The following is a 17,888-nucleotide window of genomic DNA, read 5'->3' as shown; positions in this document are numbered from 1 at the left end:
CAACTAAATGGGGGCCTACTAAATCAGCTCACCCTCCCTTGGAGGGGTCGCGGCGACCCTTGGGGCGAGTCTGAAGCAACTGGTCGCTTACCTAAACTCGGGTACCACCTGTGAGAAACCTGAGGGTATTCTTACTACTAGTCCCCTTGGATCCTCTATGCAGGCAAACAGGAAAAGGCCATCGCTATTGGATCCTGACCCAGAGGTGGACAACTGAGGGAGGATCACCTGGGTAGAGGGTCCTTGAAGAGTGGGAATGAGATACCTTTGGGCGAGACATGGTATCCTCTTATGCACTTGACAACCGGCTTAACCCTCCCCAACCTTAACAGTTTATTATAAGGAAATTCCCCTTTTTTCCCCCTTCACGTACCCAAGAGTACTGAGACGAGGAAGAGGCAACTGAGTGTTGGACAACAGGTGCACTCACCACTTTGGTACTGGGACGAAGAAGATGAGAAGTCAGGCACGTCCCTGTAACGAGAGCCAGGCAGCCTTTAACGAATAACACCTGCAGCCCATCACCGGACACAGGTGTATTAGGGGAGGAATGCTTCTGCAGTAAGAGGAAGCTGGAAAACAGAAACACAGCAGAAGCAGTTGTGCGGGAGCAAGGGAGGCCGAGACGCTGGAACGCCGACTGAGATCCTGGGAGTCCTGCTGGAGTGAGGGTGCAGGACGGAAGCCCGCGGAAGGAAAGGCGGGCAGCAGGCGCTGCCGAAGAGCGAGGGCTGCGCTGCGCAAAAGAGCCAGAGCAGGCGGTTTGAAGTGCAAAGAGGAAGAAGTCGTTACGAGGAGCTGCAGAGTTTGGGTAAGTGTCTGGGACACTTAAACACGTCAGGGAGCTCCGAAAGACCGTACATGTAATAGCGGTCTACGTAAAGAAACAGTTGTCTTTATTGAATACAGGAATGAATGAATGAAAGCAACTAAGCTACATCCATTGAATACTGAACTGAACGAAAGAAGCACAGTGTGTCTCTTGAATACCGAATTGAATGAAACAAGCAAAGCAGCATTTTTGGAACGCCGAATTAAACAAACTAAGCAAATATGCTTTTATTGAACACTGAATAAGAGGAAATAAGCAAAAAGACAATTGAACTGAATGGAATAAGCAAAACATATACCTGTTGAATTAAGGGGAAAGGAAAGAACAACCTTGTTGCACTATGACACAATGAACTGCCAGCCGAAAGTAAGGCGAATGAAAGATCCTGAGTGCAAAGTTGAAGTCAAGGTTGAGAAATCACTGATCTGTGAAAGTCAGGGTACTGCATTCGAGAAAATACTTGTTTGACTGAATATTGAACTACTCAAGGAAACATGAACATTCCTGTAATGGGTGGACCATGTGGTCTAAAACTGCGCCTAGACCAGAGATCTACTATTAATTGAATCAAGAACTGGTGAAAGTGAATGACAGGTTCCTGGTTGCGTGACCTGGGTGGATCATGTTGTCTAAAACTGCGCCAAGACCAGAGAACCCTAATATGACCCCATCCATCTCATGGGTGGACCCACACTCACTGCACAGCCTGTGCTTCCTTAATTGTCCTGACACCCCCGTGCACGCATGTGGGTGCGCCCATCTGGGTGGGCCCCATAATCTGGGGTCCCACTTGTCACCACTGTACCCTCTGCAATCTTAATTTCATGGGGTGTCCCCTGTGAAAGGGGATTCCGCTGCATCAATGCAGCGCACGCATGTGCGTTAAATACATTTTTTTAATAATTATTTTTTTATTGTAATTTTACTGCTGCTGTCACTGCATTGGGCCTGCAGCCTGGCGGGCTTCCTGGCCTGCACTCTCTGCAATGTGTTGTGAGACGCAAGGGACGGGATGCTGGCCTTCTCCCGGCTGCTCCATGAGGCAGGCTGAGGGCTTCTTTCACCCTGATTGCCCAACAGAACAGCAGAGGATGTTCCCATCATCGCTCTTCACCCGGGTTGACCAGCGAGCCAGCCCGGGGCTTTCTTCTGGAGCGGACTTCCCCACTCTCACCTCCCGGGCTGTGCCTGGCATACGCAGCCCAGGTGGACTTTTGGAAGGGGCTTCCCTCTCTTGCCACAAGGTGGACCGACAGGGGCATGGCCCGTCAGCCTGGGCCAACCCCCTTACGTGGCTGTGCTGGTCTTTTTTTGGCCCTTTGCAGGCTGCCTTGGCCCTTGATGATGTTTTGGCTCATCTGGACTGGCCCCCGGGCGGGACGGCACCCGCCATGGCCCCGGGTCAGCCGAGCTGGCCTTGGCAAGCAGCACAGCCCCCTGGCTCACTCTTCAGGGGTCCCACATGCGCTGCCTTGCATTTTCTTGTGGCACCTATGCCCTGTCGGGCAGCGAAAGGCAGTGGCCCCAGGTAAGTCTTTTCCTCCTCTGTTTTTCCTTTTCTTATCTCTCCTTCTGTCCTTGTCCAATGTATTTTTCTAACTGTCACTTTTCTTTCTTCCTCTTGGGATTCTTTCCTCCCCTGCCTAGCCCATTCTTGGGCAGGGGAGTTATTTTATTCCTTTGTTTTCCTTTTCTTTATTAACATTCCATACAGCCCCATTGAGGGCTGGATGGATTGATACAAAACACATGTAACGCGCACACGCTCAGGCACACACAAACACACACACACGCACAAACATGCGCTCATGCACACACGCACATAAGTAAATGAAAACACGCACTACATGTAATAAATCTAGGGACCCTTGGGGGACAAGGATGTAGCCCCTATCAGCCAGGCCCTGTGATGCCATGGGCAGATGGACTCGGGGTTAACATTTTCTAGGTGCAAGCTACTAGCAAGGCATAAAAAGTCACTCTTCTCAGTTCTCCACATACAGCTAGTGCACCATGTCTTTCTGCCAAGAGTCCATAATCCCGATCCAGTAACCTTTGGAGAATGCTGGTTCGATAGGAAGCTTATATTCTTGTATTCTGCTAGCATTATATCTTTTGCAGTGCATCATTTTCCTCCCCACAATCTCATGTTTTTATTCTTGTTTTTGATTTTTTTTCTAGCTTGCAAGAACCGCCATTAATGACTGGCGTTCTGGAGCCAAACCTAAAATTAAGACAAGCAGTGAGACTGTATGAAGACCAGCTTGTAGGACCAGAGTCAATTGCAAACATTGGTGGTAAGCATGTAAACAAATGACAAAAAGATGTGTTGTTTACATTCGTATAACTTCATGTGCCATTTGTTGTAGTAACAACTTATGACCGCTGGTGAGGTTATTCGTGCTGCAGTAGTAGCAATGTTGTTCTCCTTAGCCCTTGACACAAACTGGTATTACTGATTAGGAAATTAATAACCTCTTTTTGACTTTTTCATTCAAATATGAAACATCTACGAACATGTATGTTATTAGACTGTCATGGTGCAAAGTATTTGAATGTAATGCGCTCCAGTACATGATCCAAAGTCAGAATGGTGTTTTACTTTGAAATATCAAGTAGTTAATGTTAATAGACAAAACAAAATAAGAACAAAATTCACCAGTCACGTTTCTATGAGGAAAACATGGTACGTGTTTTAGGCTTTAATGAAAGCAAAATAACATGACTGCATTTCTGCTGTCTCACGCAAAGATATGACCTATTGTCGAGCAAAATTAGATTAAAACACACATTTGTTACATGGGACAGAATGCATCCATCATCCTGCATTTCAAGCCCTGAACTATAAGTGAACCAAAAGATCTGCTTCTGACCCTGGGTTCAACAGAATATCCTTCTCAAAACCAACACATGGTCACCATCAACAATAGTAAGCAAACCTCAACTATGAAGTTCACTTAAATAAGGTCTGTTGTATAACAGTTTCAGTTTTCATTGCTCGGTACCTCAAACTAACAATAGGAAGATCCAGATTAAGAAGAGCTGATACAAGGCCATTATTTCCAACAGGAATGTAACAAATGAGTTTTCAACGATCTTCAAATTGCATTAGATTGGAACATTTCCTAATATCCAGTGGAAGACTGCTCCAGTATTTAATGCAATAACCGTATTGGATTTACCAAAACCTCTCACTCTACAAAATCTCTGGACTGATGGGAGAAGACATGAGGACAGTCTAAGAGGTCTACTAGGCAGGTACCAAGTGAACCACACGTTCATATATAGAGGGACGCATCCATATAAGTTATGTTACGTTAAGAACACTTCTAGAACCCATCCTTCACCAGCTTAGGGCATCATGGTGCTATGGAGGTAACACTGTATAAGGGTGAAAGAGAAACCGAAAGGAGAGGCCAACCGGAGCAGCTCAAGCTGAGAAAAGGAAAGTCTTCAGTGAGTGCCGAAAGGACAGATGGTCCAAAATCTCAGAGTGGCATAGGGGTTGAGTTCTATAATTGGGCAGCGGCAAAGATTAATATGAGCTCACCTGCCATGTTTTCGACAACCTTGAAGGGTTGGAAGAGGGAATTCCTTACAGTAGTTAAGTGGAAACATTAAGAATCTTGAATGGAAATTTGATAAAAACATAAATAATAGGAAGTGGGAGATGCGTGCTGAAATACGCAGTGTTAGGAGCGCCCCTAACATATGTCAGAATGAGAAGATGGCGGAAACTAGATGCATTCATCTGGTACCAAAGAATTGGCTCCGATTCTATAAAGTTCAAGCATATATAATTGGAAATACAAGATCTTATGAAGGAAATTGTTAAAAAGCATGCAAGAGGCATTTGGTGCAGATTGAATAATCATGAACCTGTGCAATTAACAACCCAACCCACCTGTGTGTCTGGACCAACTTGAGTTGCCCACTTTGCTTCTCTTCTAGTTCCCTCAGAGGTGGGTTCCAATACTGCCATGAGGGATATAGGAGTGCAGCATTGTGGGAGATGCATTTTGACCGAGATGACATCTCATCAGCTATTAATAAGCTGAGTAAATCAAGAGCATTTGGTCCTGATGGGATATCGAATTGTCTGTTAAAATATCATGTTAATCTCTATAGTTTATATGTGCAGGTCACTGCTACCATTTCTATTCCAGAGACATGCAATCAAGCCATTATTGCCCCTATTTTTAAAAAAGAATGTAGGGACTCTCCTAGTAGTTAGGCTAATTTCCCTCATTGACACCTCTTCCAAAATACTTTCTGACTTCATACAAAGATTTGATAAGGTGGGCCGAGGGAGCCAATATGTTGAATGTCTTACAAACCAGTTATAGAAAGGGGATTGGAACTATGATCAGTCGTTTAGTTTTCTCCATCTGTATAGCACAGGCTGGAATGGGAAAGGGTAGTTCTATTTATGTGGCTAACCTGGATCTATCCTCCGTGTTTGACAAGGTGAATAGAGGACACCTCTGGGCAGAGCTTAGTTTGTGGGGGATAGATTCAGGGCTTTTGAACATACTGTTTTTGTTTTATGACGACAATGAGATGGGTTTGTCTCAATGCCGATGGAGAGTTAACTGACTCTGTGCTCATTGGAAGGGGTCTGTGTGAGGGCTGTGTCCTGGCGTCGATTATTTTCAACTTGTACTTATCAGATCTGTGGACTTAGTGCGACAACTGGATGGTGTACCCACCCGAAAATGAATACCTTGGTAGAACTTTCTATCGCCTAAGTTGATGATCTTCTATTGCTGGATTTTGTTCCTGCTGGTCCTTCGCGTTGTCTGAATGGGGTAGCAGTATTCTTGCAGGAGAATGAGTTGGTAATTAATGCAGATAAATCGAGAGTTATATCTGCGCGCCATAAGAAGAAAAAACAGCAATATTATTGGTCTATTGATCATGTTAGGATTAAGGAGGTAGATGAGATTTTATGTTTAGGAATATTGTTTGCTAATAAACTTCAGAAGCATAAAGTAAAAATTGGGACTAGTGATGCCATTTATATCACTGATAACGGTGGTAAAAAGTAGGTTATGTGCCTTTTCAATCCTCCCTCTGAGTTCTATCCGGTCTAGGTAGCTGCAATGTGTTTACATGGTATCGAGTTGGCTTCATTTGGAAATCGAAAGTGGTTGATATTTTGGAAGGTAGGATATGGAGGGCTGTATTAGGACTCCCTATTAGCATCCTGAGATTGGAATTGGGATTACAATCTTGGTGTTCCATTTATAAAGCAAGAAGTATAGGGCTATGTATGAATATTGTGGACAAAACGAGCCCCACTTTGTGTAATGAACTGGGGGAGGTGGCTGGAATAAACACACATTTTTCTGGTAAGTGTGTATAGATGATGTGTAATTTTTATTCAGAAAATGGGTATTGTCCCTAGTTCTTTGAAACTGATAATTAAGAATTGAAAGTGAACTCGGGACAAAATAGAAGATGGTAAGGATCTGCTTAGGTTAAAACTATACAAAGATGTGCTGCATTGCTATTCAACTTCAAATGTAACAAGACCGTATTTGGCAAAATTTCCATCTGAACACTTTCGAATTTGTTACATGAAATTAGGCTTGAACTGTCTACCAACGTTGGAGGTACTTGGTCCCGAATTGGGGGTCCCGGATGATAAAAGAATGTTCAGGTTATGCGACTTGAAATGCACCAAAACTATTTACCATCTAGTGATGGACTGTCCTGCAGTGGCGAACCAGAGGATAGCATTGCTGGAAAGATGTGTTCACTCGTCTGCAGTTGTATCAGAAATTGTGTGGGAAAAACTAATGAATGGCAGACATATCTCTTTATTGATCGTGTTTGTGACACTGCTAAAAGGGATTTTTGTGAGATTAGAATTGCAAATAGGTTAATATGATTTAGATGTCTTTTTAGGGTGAAATAGTGCTTGTTTTTTATATTTTTAATGTGTGGTATGAATTGGCTTGTAGACGAGATTTATTGTGTTATAGTGAATAGAAAGCGTTTCTAAATCTGATGAACATTTATGGATAGGGAATTTTGTGATATTAATATGCCTTTCTAATGTGATTTATCATTGTATAAAGGTATACTTTAAACCAAATACACATTAAAATAAAAAATAAATAAAAAAAAAGTAATGTGCTATCACAGATGGGCATAACGAATTGTAGCTGTCCTGAAGAGATTCCTGGAGATGGACGATGCAGTGGCCCTTTTAGACAGAATTTGTACTGCAGCTATTATTAAAATAAACAGTTCAATTCCAGTACTGTAGGAGAGTTAGATGACCGAACTCTGGCATTACTGAGGTATACAAATATCCAGTAAGCACTGCCACTGCATTGCAGCTTACTCCACAAAAGATGGACTGCGGTGCAATTGTTACCTAATGCATAGGTTGGATATTCCAGTATGTCAATGGGCAACCCCTGCCACTTGTGCTTGGCAGTTGAATCTGAAGCTAAAAGGTGGTCTTACACTTGTATCCTAGAGCAAACCTTAACACCTTTTTCAGCCATTAATGACTTCAGGAACTCCTCTGCGCCACAAAAGTTGTTTTCATTTTAGTTTTGGGTGAAAGATGATGAAAAAGCCAACTTTGTCAAAGTATTCCTATTTGGTTTATGAATACTGTAATTAGTCTCTTTTCTATTTGAGGTATGCATGCATCCAAGCTTGGTGTATGCATCCTACCATGCTGTTTTTGCCACATAAAAGCATCACCTTGCAGCCAAAACAATGTCACAGAAAAGAAAAAGGATGTTGAGAAGCAGCAGTCCTTCGTCAGTCTTTTCTTCTGCTAAGTCAGTTCCTCCTTCTTCATCAGTCCTTTTCCCTTGTCAGTCCTTTCTGCGCCTTCATCACAGACTATCAGTCCTTCTAAATGTTGGCAGCCCTCCTTCATCAGACCTTCTCCTTTGTTACAGTCCTACATCTTACAGTGCACTCTTTTCATTCATAGTCCTTCTACTTCACTGCAGCCCTTCTCCTTTGTTGCAGTCGTTATCTTTGCCACAGTGCATCATCAGTGTCCCTCTCCTTTACCAGGCTTTTGCCAGTCTTTCCTTCTGCTTCATCACAGACTGTCCTTTTCTTTAATCAGTCTTCCATTTCGGGCCATCCTCTTTGTCAGTCCACTGTGCAACCCTTCCCTTCCCCCTGCCGCAGTTCTTCCTTCGCCATACTCCTTCAGCAGTCTTTCTCTTTTGTCCTATTCCAATATAACTATCTCATGTCCTCTGTCATTTGTTTTCCCCTGTTGCATGTCCTCCTTATGTCTCTCTGTCTCTCTGTGGATCACTTTCTCTTGCTTGCTATCTTTCTCTCATCATCACTTAGTCTAGGAAAATCCGTTACAATATAACAATACAAAATCAAAGAAAATATGCATTAAAATTTGAGCTGCCAGTGTCCATAAGAGGCGTAACCAAACTAAGACACACGCAATACAAATTTCAAACTCTTAAAACATTATCTATGTCGCTTTCTCACAGTTCTCCCTCTCTATATTGGCAAAGCTCACAAATTTAGGTAACAAGGACCTTTCTCCTTTTGTGACAACTAGCGGGTCACTACTTTCGTCACTGTGCCATTGTTGGTGTATGTGCAGTATTCCCTAGTCTCCTTACATGTTTTAATATTGTTTGACTTAAAGGAATCGGAGCCACTTTTTTCTCCTTCTCCATCTATGATAATGTCAGCATAAGCCTCAGATGAGCAAGAAGTGCACCACCATCTCAGCTGCCTTATCAGATTCAGAGTCTGGCCCTAAGGGCCTTGACCCACTTACGAGTTTGCGTGCCCAGAGAGAGGTATCCCAACATGAGCTACATAAGTAGCTTCCTGGCCCCTTTCTATACTTCTGGCCCCATGGGCCTCCATCTCCCATACACCCCTCCCACCCCCCATGAATGTGGCTGTGAGGATGTGAGCAGGGTGGCCGCCGGCGCCCGAGCAGAGGAGCCCGCTGTACCGCGGGCGTGTGCGGCGTGGGCGTGTGCGGCACAAACGCTGCCAGAAGTCGCGCTGATGGGGGGGGTGCCGGGGAGGTGTCCCTGTCGACGGGAAAGCCTTGTCGGCGTTCCGGGGTGGTGCCGGCGTTGCAGCCGCAGCGCCGCGTGTGCCCACGAGGACCCGGGCCACTGGCGCTGCGGCTGAGCAACCCGGGAACACGGCGTGCATCGGCGACCTCCGACGGCGAGCGGCGGCGGGGCTTGGGAAGTCGAGAGCCCGGCTCGTGCCGACCGCTCGAAGTCGGAGGAGCGCCGTGCACGTGGTCTGGAACCAGACAGGGGGGGCAAACCAGAACCCCCTCCTTACCTCGAGCAGGGCAGAACTCCAGCAGCAGCATGGGGCCTCGAGCAGGACGGGCCTCCGGGGAGCATGCCTCAAGGGAGACACCATGTTGGGGGGCGGGGCCTATGGAGAGGGAGTGTGTCAGACACGACCCAGGTGGGATAGCGACCAGGGAGTGGCTGACAACAGGGAGGGGGAGCCGGGACCAGGCAGCCAAGGGAGAGGAGGAGGAGGAGGAGGAGGGCAGGGGGCAGCTCTACTCATAGAGGGTGGGTGCCTAGGGTCCCCACCAATCGGAAAGGGGGGGAGGGAAGTTGTCCCTGTTTGGCCCTCTTTCCCTCCAAGCACCGGGTATAAAGGGGACTGGCCTAATGGCAGTGTTGTTGCTTTTTGCAGGGAGAATGAGAGGAGAGTGAGAGCAACTGGTGGGCCTATCCGGGTCCGTGAGAATAGGAGACACTTCAAGGGGAGAGGAACTCCTGGTGCCTTTTACTCACAGTGAAGTAACTGTGGGACAACCTGGAGTCCAACCACCGTGGTTAAGACATTACATTTAACCAGTGTGTAATAAAGGTCTGCAAAAACTCCACATCGGCTACTGTCCTGATTTCCACAGTGGCGCACAATAAATCACTATGATTTTGATTTGGTTCAGTTTGGTAAGGCCTCCAACCCTTCTCGCACCCAACCTCAACAATTACCCAGTGCCACAATGGATTAAGAAACAGGCCGGTGTGTAGTCAAAATATATAGATTTATTTTATGTGAACCAAATTTGACAAACTAACATCAGCCACCAATGCTGTGGCAGCACAAGAACAAAAATGACTTCCGTAAAGGCACCAACAATGCAGAACAAGAACAATTCAAGACAGTGATTGCTGATTTGGTTATAATACTTTTCTCCCAGCAACCCCCACCCTCCAAACATTAATTAGCCTTAACTGAAGGCCAGTGGCAGATGGTGGGGACATAATGGTAAAAAAGTTTCAGGATTCTAATAAGATGCACTCTTTGGATAAAGGAATTCAAGGGGCAAAATCGTGTTTCTACTTGTCACCACAGATGCAATATGAGGGACAGTAAAGCAATAGGAACATATGTTTTGCCACACCTAAACAGAACATGCAGGGCTTTGTGGTTCTGGTCAGAGCACAAAGGGGCAATTTCAGTTTTGTACCCTGTACATGCAAAGGAATACCAGGCTTCAAACTTCTGATTTAAAATGAAGGGGATCAATGGGGAATCTTCGTTTGCACCCTGCACACTCCTGTGGAAGCAGAGTTTTGGGATTCATTCTTTTGGCAGATCTTTGTCGATACCGGCTCACAACACACTGGGAATTGGGATTGGTTGGTTTTCTCTACCCACCTCCCACATGTCTGGTAATAGGACAAGGAGATGAGGAGAACACTTTGTCATCCCACTTTGACAGGTGGGCTCAGCATGTTCAAAACTAATCTATCAACATAGCAAGTCCCCTAATTTTTCACCTCTTTACATGTATGAATATATTTTTAAGATCTACACTTTAAGGCAAATCAGATGATGCTAATCTGAAGTCGGCACACCCTTCCTATGCAGAAATTGTTTTTTTCTTCATTTGCTCAGGAAACCGCATCAGTGAAAAATATGCCACTTGATAGTTCTCATGTTAATTATTTACTTCACCCTCACACCAACTTTCAAATCTCTTGGAATCGAGGGAAGGACCAAATCAAATTTTCATTAATAACGTTTTATTTTATCACACAAAGATGGTTTTAGCTTGGTTCAAAGGGGGCTACTGTCACCTTTTAATAAAAGTCTGGAATGACTGTTGTGGCACCTATGCTGCCTTTTTTATGCAATAATATGTATTTTTCTATTAATTCAACTGCAGCTTTATCTTAAATTGCATTTACCCATAAGCATGTGACCAGCCAGAGGCTGGCTCATGTTTGTTTGCCTCGCCCTTTAAGGCCTGTGAGGGCCCTCATAGCACTCTAATGGATGTTTTATGGAGATTGTGACATCAAGGTCACTCCTGCTGAAAGAGCTGGCATGGCCTTATCAGTCCTTACTGTGGTTTAAATCTAAGCAGTGTATTTCTTTCTATATTTTTAAGTAATGGCCCTGATTAATGGCTGTCAACCAGACCCCTCTCCACAGGACATCAGAGGAAAGGTCTTGGAGGTTAAGTTTCATTTTTGGAGAAATGACCGGCTGATGTTGTCCTGCAAGCAATGGCTTTTAAACTCACACACAATGCATTCAACATGACATTTTATACGGCACCTGGGCCTAATATCCAGGTGTAATGTGCTTTAATCTCACAGTTGCAAAATATATGAATATCCATTCTAGATTACTTATTGTCCATATTTATAGGGCAGTTACATGAGAAAGCCTGTTTAATCTCTCAGTCTATTGGGCACTTCTCTGCATACTGACATTTGGATGAGGAAAAACAAAAGGACATTCTTTTATTTCTTGTAAATTGCAATGAGCTCAGTTTGACTTTAGATGCCTGGAGCACAATCTGGTATTACATTGAAGATAATGTACGCACTGTTGTCAAGTAAAAGCGCAGCTCTCCATGGATTGAGTAAAATGGCATTATCAGCCACATGTCTTTCATTTCCTCGCTGAAATGCATTGTGCAAATCTTTGCACTTTTGATTCAATCCCACTTTCTTTCCTTTAGATTTTAGGCCTGTTTTTGGTTCAATAGGCCTCCTGTCTGACATCACCATTTCTGTGCTGACTTTATACTTCTATGGGCATTTACAAAGCACTCTGGCCTCTTTATTTCTGGCATTCAGAGGTTATATTTCACTTCACAGGCAGCCTGGAGCATTTGTTCAGGTTACCAAAAGTGCCCCGTTAAAGGTCTTGCTTCCCTTAGGGAATCTTTAGTAATCGTTGTTTGAGACTGACCGGGTTCCAAAGCACAACAAATGCATACAAAGTTTTTCTCCCAGCCAGCCATGCTATCTGGATTGTCAGAGGAATCTAGCTCACACATCAATTTCAGGTGATGAGAAACTCAGGCATCTTTATTCGTTGTCTTGTAAACCGAGAAATAAAACCGCATTGTACACCTAATGGGGACCTGACCGATTTTAGCCCGACCCGCCTTCCAGATTCCTTAACTTTATAGGTCACACATCACCTGACAGAATCAAAACCTAAAAACATACTAAAATCGGCACTAGGCCTTCTGGTACACTCCTCCAACCTGACGAAAACATTGAACTCTTTCATTCCGTTGCATTTCGGGTGACTGCATCATATGACTATTTCCGATTGGCCGATTCCCATCGTGGGGCTATGGACATCCACCCCATGACACTGGCAGTTGCATTGTACATTCTGGTCCAAACTGGCTTACACAAGCATGCAAGTTCTTCTGACTTTGGAACTTTGGACTTTGGAACACATTATTGCTGACCAGCCCTTTTCAGTTCATGTTACAGAGCGAATACTGAATCAAATCCGAAGGGGAACAAGTGGGAGCAAAGAAAAGGGAGTCTGGTAATAACAAAAAAGAAAAACCTTTAGGGGATTTGGGCTATGACGTAACAGGGGTTTGACCAGCTTTATTTTGTTCTTGTGTATTGTCCATCAGTAATTAATTAAACTTTATTATTATCTTTTGATTGGATTGAATTGATATTTTATTTGTATAGCGCGCATACACAAGTGTTTCAGAGCGCGACAAGGCAAGGGAGGGGAGCAGGGGAGAACAAAAACAACGATCTTACTAGGCCCAGTGACAGTGAGAATGCGGAAGCGCCTGGGAAGGGAATAAGAGGAAAAGTGCATGAAGAGGAGGGAGAAGTGAAAAGTGTGGTGCAGAGGAGAAAACAGATAAATAAGTGAATAAATAATAAAGGAATAAACCGTGGTAGTGCAGCCAGCAAGTGGCAAGTGCTGTGTTTAGCAGACAGTATGTCTGATGATGTGTAGAAAGAAAAGAATGGGGGTTGGGAACTGAATGAGTATAGATACAGACCCCAGTGCAAGGGGTGGCCCGGAGGCAATACAGGAGGGTGGCAGGGTGAGCAGGTACCTGGGCCCGGAGAACAGAGGGTGGACAGGTGCACAGTGCTGAGAGAGAAACAGATTAGCAGGGGACAAGGGGGCAAAGGCAGAAGCAAAGAGGAAGGTCTTGAGGTGCTTCCGGAACCGGAGATGGTTCCCCTCACATTTTAGAGTGGCAGGGAGGCTGTTCCATCTACCCCCAGCTCGTTTCTTAGAAAAACGACTGACCCTGAGGGAGTTCGAGGTAGAAGAGCGAAGAGCTTGAGAGGGGAGGTATTTACGGAGGAATAGTTGAAGGTATTTTGGACCCATAAATATTAATTTATCTATGTATTCATTTATTTACCACACTATTTCACATCATCATACAAACATCCAAGTCTAAGGGCCTCATTACACGGTAGGCGGTAAGGGTTTACCGGTATTTTACTGGTACGGGTAAACTCTTTACGCCTTACTACGAGGTCCCTTTGCGGGTTGGGGAATTTAACGCCTGCTTTTTGCAGGCGTTAAAAAACGAACCCGCAAAGGGACCGGGGTGCTAATTACGGTACCGCAATTTGCGGTACCGTAATTAGCGCCTTCCCCATTCCCATTATGCCCTATGGGCAAAAATGGGAATGGGGAAGGGCAATGGAGGAAGGAGGAATTACCGCCTTCCCAACCTTGGAATAGGGCGGTAATTCCCCTTTCCTCCAAGGCGGTACCGGTAAATTACCGGCATGAACCATGGCGCTAATAGTGCCATGGTTTACCGCCTACCGTGTAATGAGGCCCTAAAACTGCATTCAAAGTGAAACTAGACTTGAACAATTACCCTAAATGCAGGTCCATTTTAAAATTTTGAAATATATATATGGCACCACTCAATAGTTTGAAACCAACAGTTTGTATTGTCATTAATAGTTCACAATTTGTAGAGAGTGTTAGTAAGGTGTGACTTGATTTACAAGAAATGTGCCACCTGTATTGCCACCAGTTTCACCCTCTGGGCTTTTTCAAGACAAATTAATTAAATCGGCTTATTTTCCAAATCAAAACAAAAACACTTGCCAATTACAACTTGAGTAAGGCAGGTTCTTTCCAAATCGAAACAAAAACAGCTGCCAATTATATCTTGAGTAAAGCCGGCTCTAAGATGGAAGACGAGATATGTGTACATCATAAGGTTCATTACATGTTTACAGAACATATTCAATAAGACATGATAACATATATTTTTTTAAAAGGGGGGAAAACAGAAGAGGGCATTCAAAATGGCTTGGTATAATCTGGTCTGGTATAATCTGGTCTATGAGTTACCCACAGTACGAAATTGGTAAAATGGCGTTTCAATGAGAGCTAGGACACAATACCACCCCTAGACAAAGAAAGTCATTTGGAATTCCCTTTGAAAATGAGAAGAGGCTTCTTAGTAAGGAATTTTCAGCTTAAGTAGCTGTGGCACATCATGCATAGCCCCAGAGTTCAGCACCATATATGGACGCGTAGTAAGACTTCCATTGACGTACATCCATGGCACGTGCAGCAATTCCCCCAGTCCCCCATGTCCTCCTCCCAACCCCCTACAGCTTCCTATTGAACCTCAAAAACCTGTCTGCAGATTGGCCCAATGCATTCCCACTCCTAGTTCCTACCTTGGTCCCCCGAGGTGAAGGCAGATCTTCCTTCTATGATCCACAGTTTACATAAACACTTCTCTATGGGCATGTCCTGTAACCTCACCCATTAAGCTTGTGTTTGTTATGATCTTGTTAATGACCATCTTGTTGTGAATAATTTATAGAAGGCACCCCGTTGTTTTGCTGTGCGAGTGCGGTGCACAGCCTTGTCTGCAAAAAGCAGGAGAGGAATGTCTTTGCCTCCACCCCTGGGCACGCACAGTTGCTGCCCTACCAGGAACTCCTAAATTATTCCAGAACAGGCTTTATTGGGTGGGAGCTATCGCACATGCCCGTTTTACACCCGTACCAATAGAAATGCGCCGCTGGAGTTCCTGATCTTACTCTTTTCACTCTTGTGAAGCGCCTCTAGTATTTCCATGTACCACTCTTTGGCCTTCCTCTCGTGACTCCCACAACAACTCCCTATTCACATAGTTGAAAACCACTTTCAACTCTAGACAGCTTTCTCTTTCCCCTTCATCTTACTGGGGATTGTGATGCTTGGTGGGCTGGAAATTGCACTAGCGAAGGCTATAAAAGAATTAAAGGTTGAAAAGCATTTGGAAGAGGGCTCGACACTGAGGCCCTGATTCACAGAATGTTTTTCAATGGGGTTTTGCCATTATAAAACGCTTCTGCGAATGAGTCCCTAAATGCGTTAAAAATGTGATGGGATGTCCGAGAATTTAGCTCTGTAATGCTGCAACAAACCACGAAGCCTGTGTATGGAACTGTTTGTGGTATTTTTACGTTTTGCAACTGGGTGCCTCACTTGTTTGGAAGGTTTGAGGCAAACATGGGGCGTAAGCTCTGGAAACCGGGACATTAGCAGCAAGGACTTCTGTTGTCCCAGAGAAAGATAGTACAGTACGAATGCTGCTCAAATGTTTTTCTGGCCAAAATGACCATCTGGCCTTCATGATTGGATCTTCCTGACATCAGTCATAACTAGCATGCTTGAATTAATGCTGATGCCCTTTTTGCATGGGCATGCCTGGTAAACTGGTGCTGGTTCTTTTACAACACGAGATTCTCCTCTTGCTTCAATCTCTCCAGGACTGAAATCTCTACATTGGCTTCCAGGGCTGCGAGGATTAAGTTCAAATCCCTCGGCATTGTCCACAAGGCCTTCTGGGGCCAAGGGCCTCAATACCTTCAACTCTCTCTTCCTAAATACCTTCCTTTTCGAGCTCTTCGCTCATCTGCCTCCAACTCCCTCAGGGTCAGTCACTTCTCCAAGCAACGAGTCGGTGGTATATCTCTTTTCTCAGCTTGGGCCTCCCTGCCTCCCTGAAATTTGAGGAGAACCATCTCCCGTTCTGGAAGCACCTCAAAACCTTCCTCTTTGCATCTGCTTCCCTGGCAACCCCTGCACTTGGGGACTGTTTTCTGTATCGCTACAGGCCCCCACCAGCACTTGACTCCTCCTGATGTCTACACTTACCCCTGCACTTGCCATCAGCTAGCCCTACTTCTTATTGTTTTTTATTTTATTACCTCATGTACTGCACTGTCCCCTTGCCACCTCCCACTCCGCACTTTTCCTCTTCCCCTTCCCCTGCACGATCTGAATGACACTCGGCCTAGTAGGATCGCTGTCTCTGTCTTCCCTCTGTTCCCCCCTCCCTTGTCGCGTCGCGCCTTGAAACACTTGTGTATAGGCGCGTTATAAATGCCATATCATATCAAACAATAGTTATCAAGCAAAACATGCCTTCCTACCAATGGTCACCTAGATCATGTATGTCTGTATTCTTTTTCAGAGTGGTGCAGTCTTGTTATCAGTCCTGCAGTAAACTGTTCTGGTTACACCTTTCTTTTGTGCATCCTTTACAGTCTGGTTAATTGAAACTTAGTGTGTTGTAACATTTATCATACCATGTTGGATGGACCAGAGATAACGTGTGTTTTTGTCCTAGGAGGCCCTGTAATCTGCAGGTTTCGTGCCACAGCTGCTGATGAGAAATGTTTCATTATTTAATGCGCCCGCAGATGCTGGCTGCTTGTTTAATGTCACTTGATGTTCGGGACTTCATCCTCAATTTTCTTTGAGATGGGCCCAGTCTTTATAGTAGCAGCACACATTCATGTCTATGAATGAGAAGTGCTTGCAGCAACTGTAAAAGCCAAAGTTATTGCCTTTGGGCGTGCTTTTTCTAAATGTGTCCTGTTTACTGTAGTTGAATCTTCGACATTAATAAAACTCATTGTTTTGACATTTTATTTTGTGTAAAATTGTACAAAGAGCCCCATCGTGCTGCATTTAAAATGTGTGTGATTTCTTTGCAGATGTTCTATTCACTGGTACAGCCGATGGCCAGATTTTGAAAATTGAAGATGGAAATATCCACACAGTAGCTAGACTGGGGAAATTGCCATGTGGTAAGCAGATAGCTGCTCAAGAATGTGTTTCTTTGCTACATAAGATGGCTAGCACTGCTTCATACAAATGTCTAATTGACCACATAGATACTGCCGTTTTATGGATCCCTTGCCTATTCTGATGTTTTGCCTTTACCCTTCCTCTCCTTCCCCCAGAAGCTCACTGTCTCCCGAGCCCTGGTTCTCTCAAGGCTGGACTACTGTAACAGCCTCTATCTTAATCTGCCTGCCTCCACTCTCCGCCCTCTGCAACTTATCCAGAACAGAACTGCGAGACTTGTCCTTGGCCTCAAGCCCAGGGACCGTATCTCTCCAGGACTGAAATCCCTTCACTGGCTCCCAGTGGCTGCGAGGATTAAGTTCAAAACCCTCTGCATTGTCCACAAGGCCTTCTGGGGCCAGGGACCTAAATACCTTCAACTCTCTCTTCCTAAATATCTTCCTTCACGAGCCCTTCGCTCATCCGTCTCCAACTCCCTCATGGTCAGCCGCTTCTCGAAGCAACGAGCTGGGGGTAGATCTCTCTCCGCAGCAGGGGCCTCCCTCTGGAACAGCCTTCCTGCCTCCCTGAAACTTGAGGAGAACCATCTCCGGTTCCGGAAGCACCTCAAAACCTTCCTCTTCGCTTCTGCCTTCTCTCTCCCTCTCCCCTGCTAAACCTGCTTAACCCCCCACTGAATTCAGCACTA

At 44.8% G+C, this 17,888-nt stretch overlaps 1 protein-coding gene across 1 annotated transcript in view; it reads left to right on the top strand.

Moving 5' to 3' along the window:
* The window catches only part of APMAP (adipocyte plasma membrane associated protein), a 200,833-nt gene that overhangs the window by 70,212 nt on the left and 112,733 nt on the right, over window positions 1-17,888 (top strand). The window contains exons 3-4 of the mRNA XM_069606882.1: window positions 3,014-3,129; window positions 17,107-17,199. Coding sequence (XP_069462983.1) covers window positions 3,014-3,129; window positions 17,107-17,199 — 209 coding nt within the window. The remainder of the gene's footprint in view (window positions 1-3,013; window positions 3,130-17,106; window positions 17,200-17,888) is intronic.

The sequence above is a fragment of the Ambystoma mexicanum genome, chromosome 4p, assembly GCF_040938575.1.
Source record: "Ambystoma mexicanum isolate Mex_15411 chromosome 4p, UKY_AmexF1_1, whole genome shotgun sequence".
Taxonomy (NCBI): domain Eukaryota; kingdom Metazoa; phylum Chordata; class Amphibia; order Caudata; family Ambystomatidae; genus Ambystoma; species Ambystoma mexicanum.
Note: the sequence above shows the minus strand (reverse complement) of the source record. Positions and strands in the feature narration are given on the sequence as shown.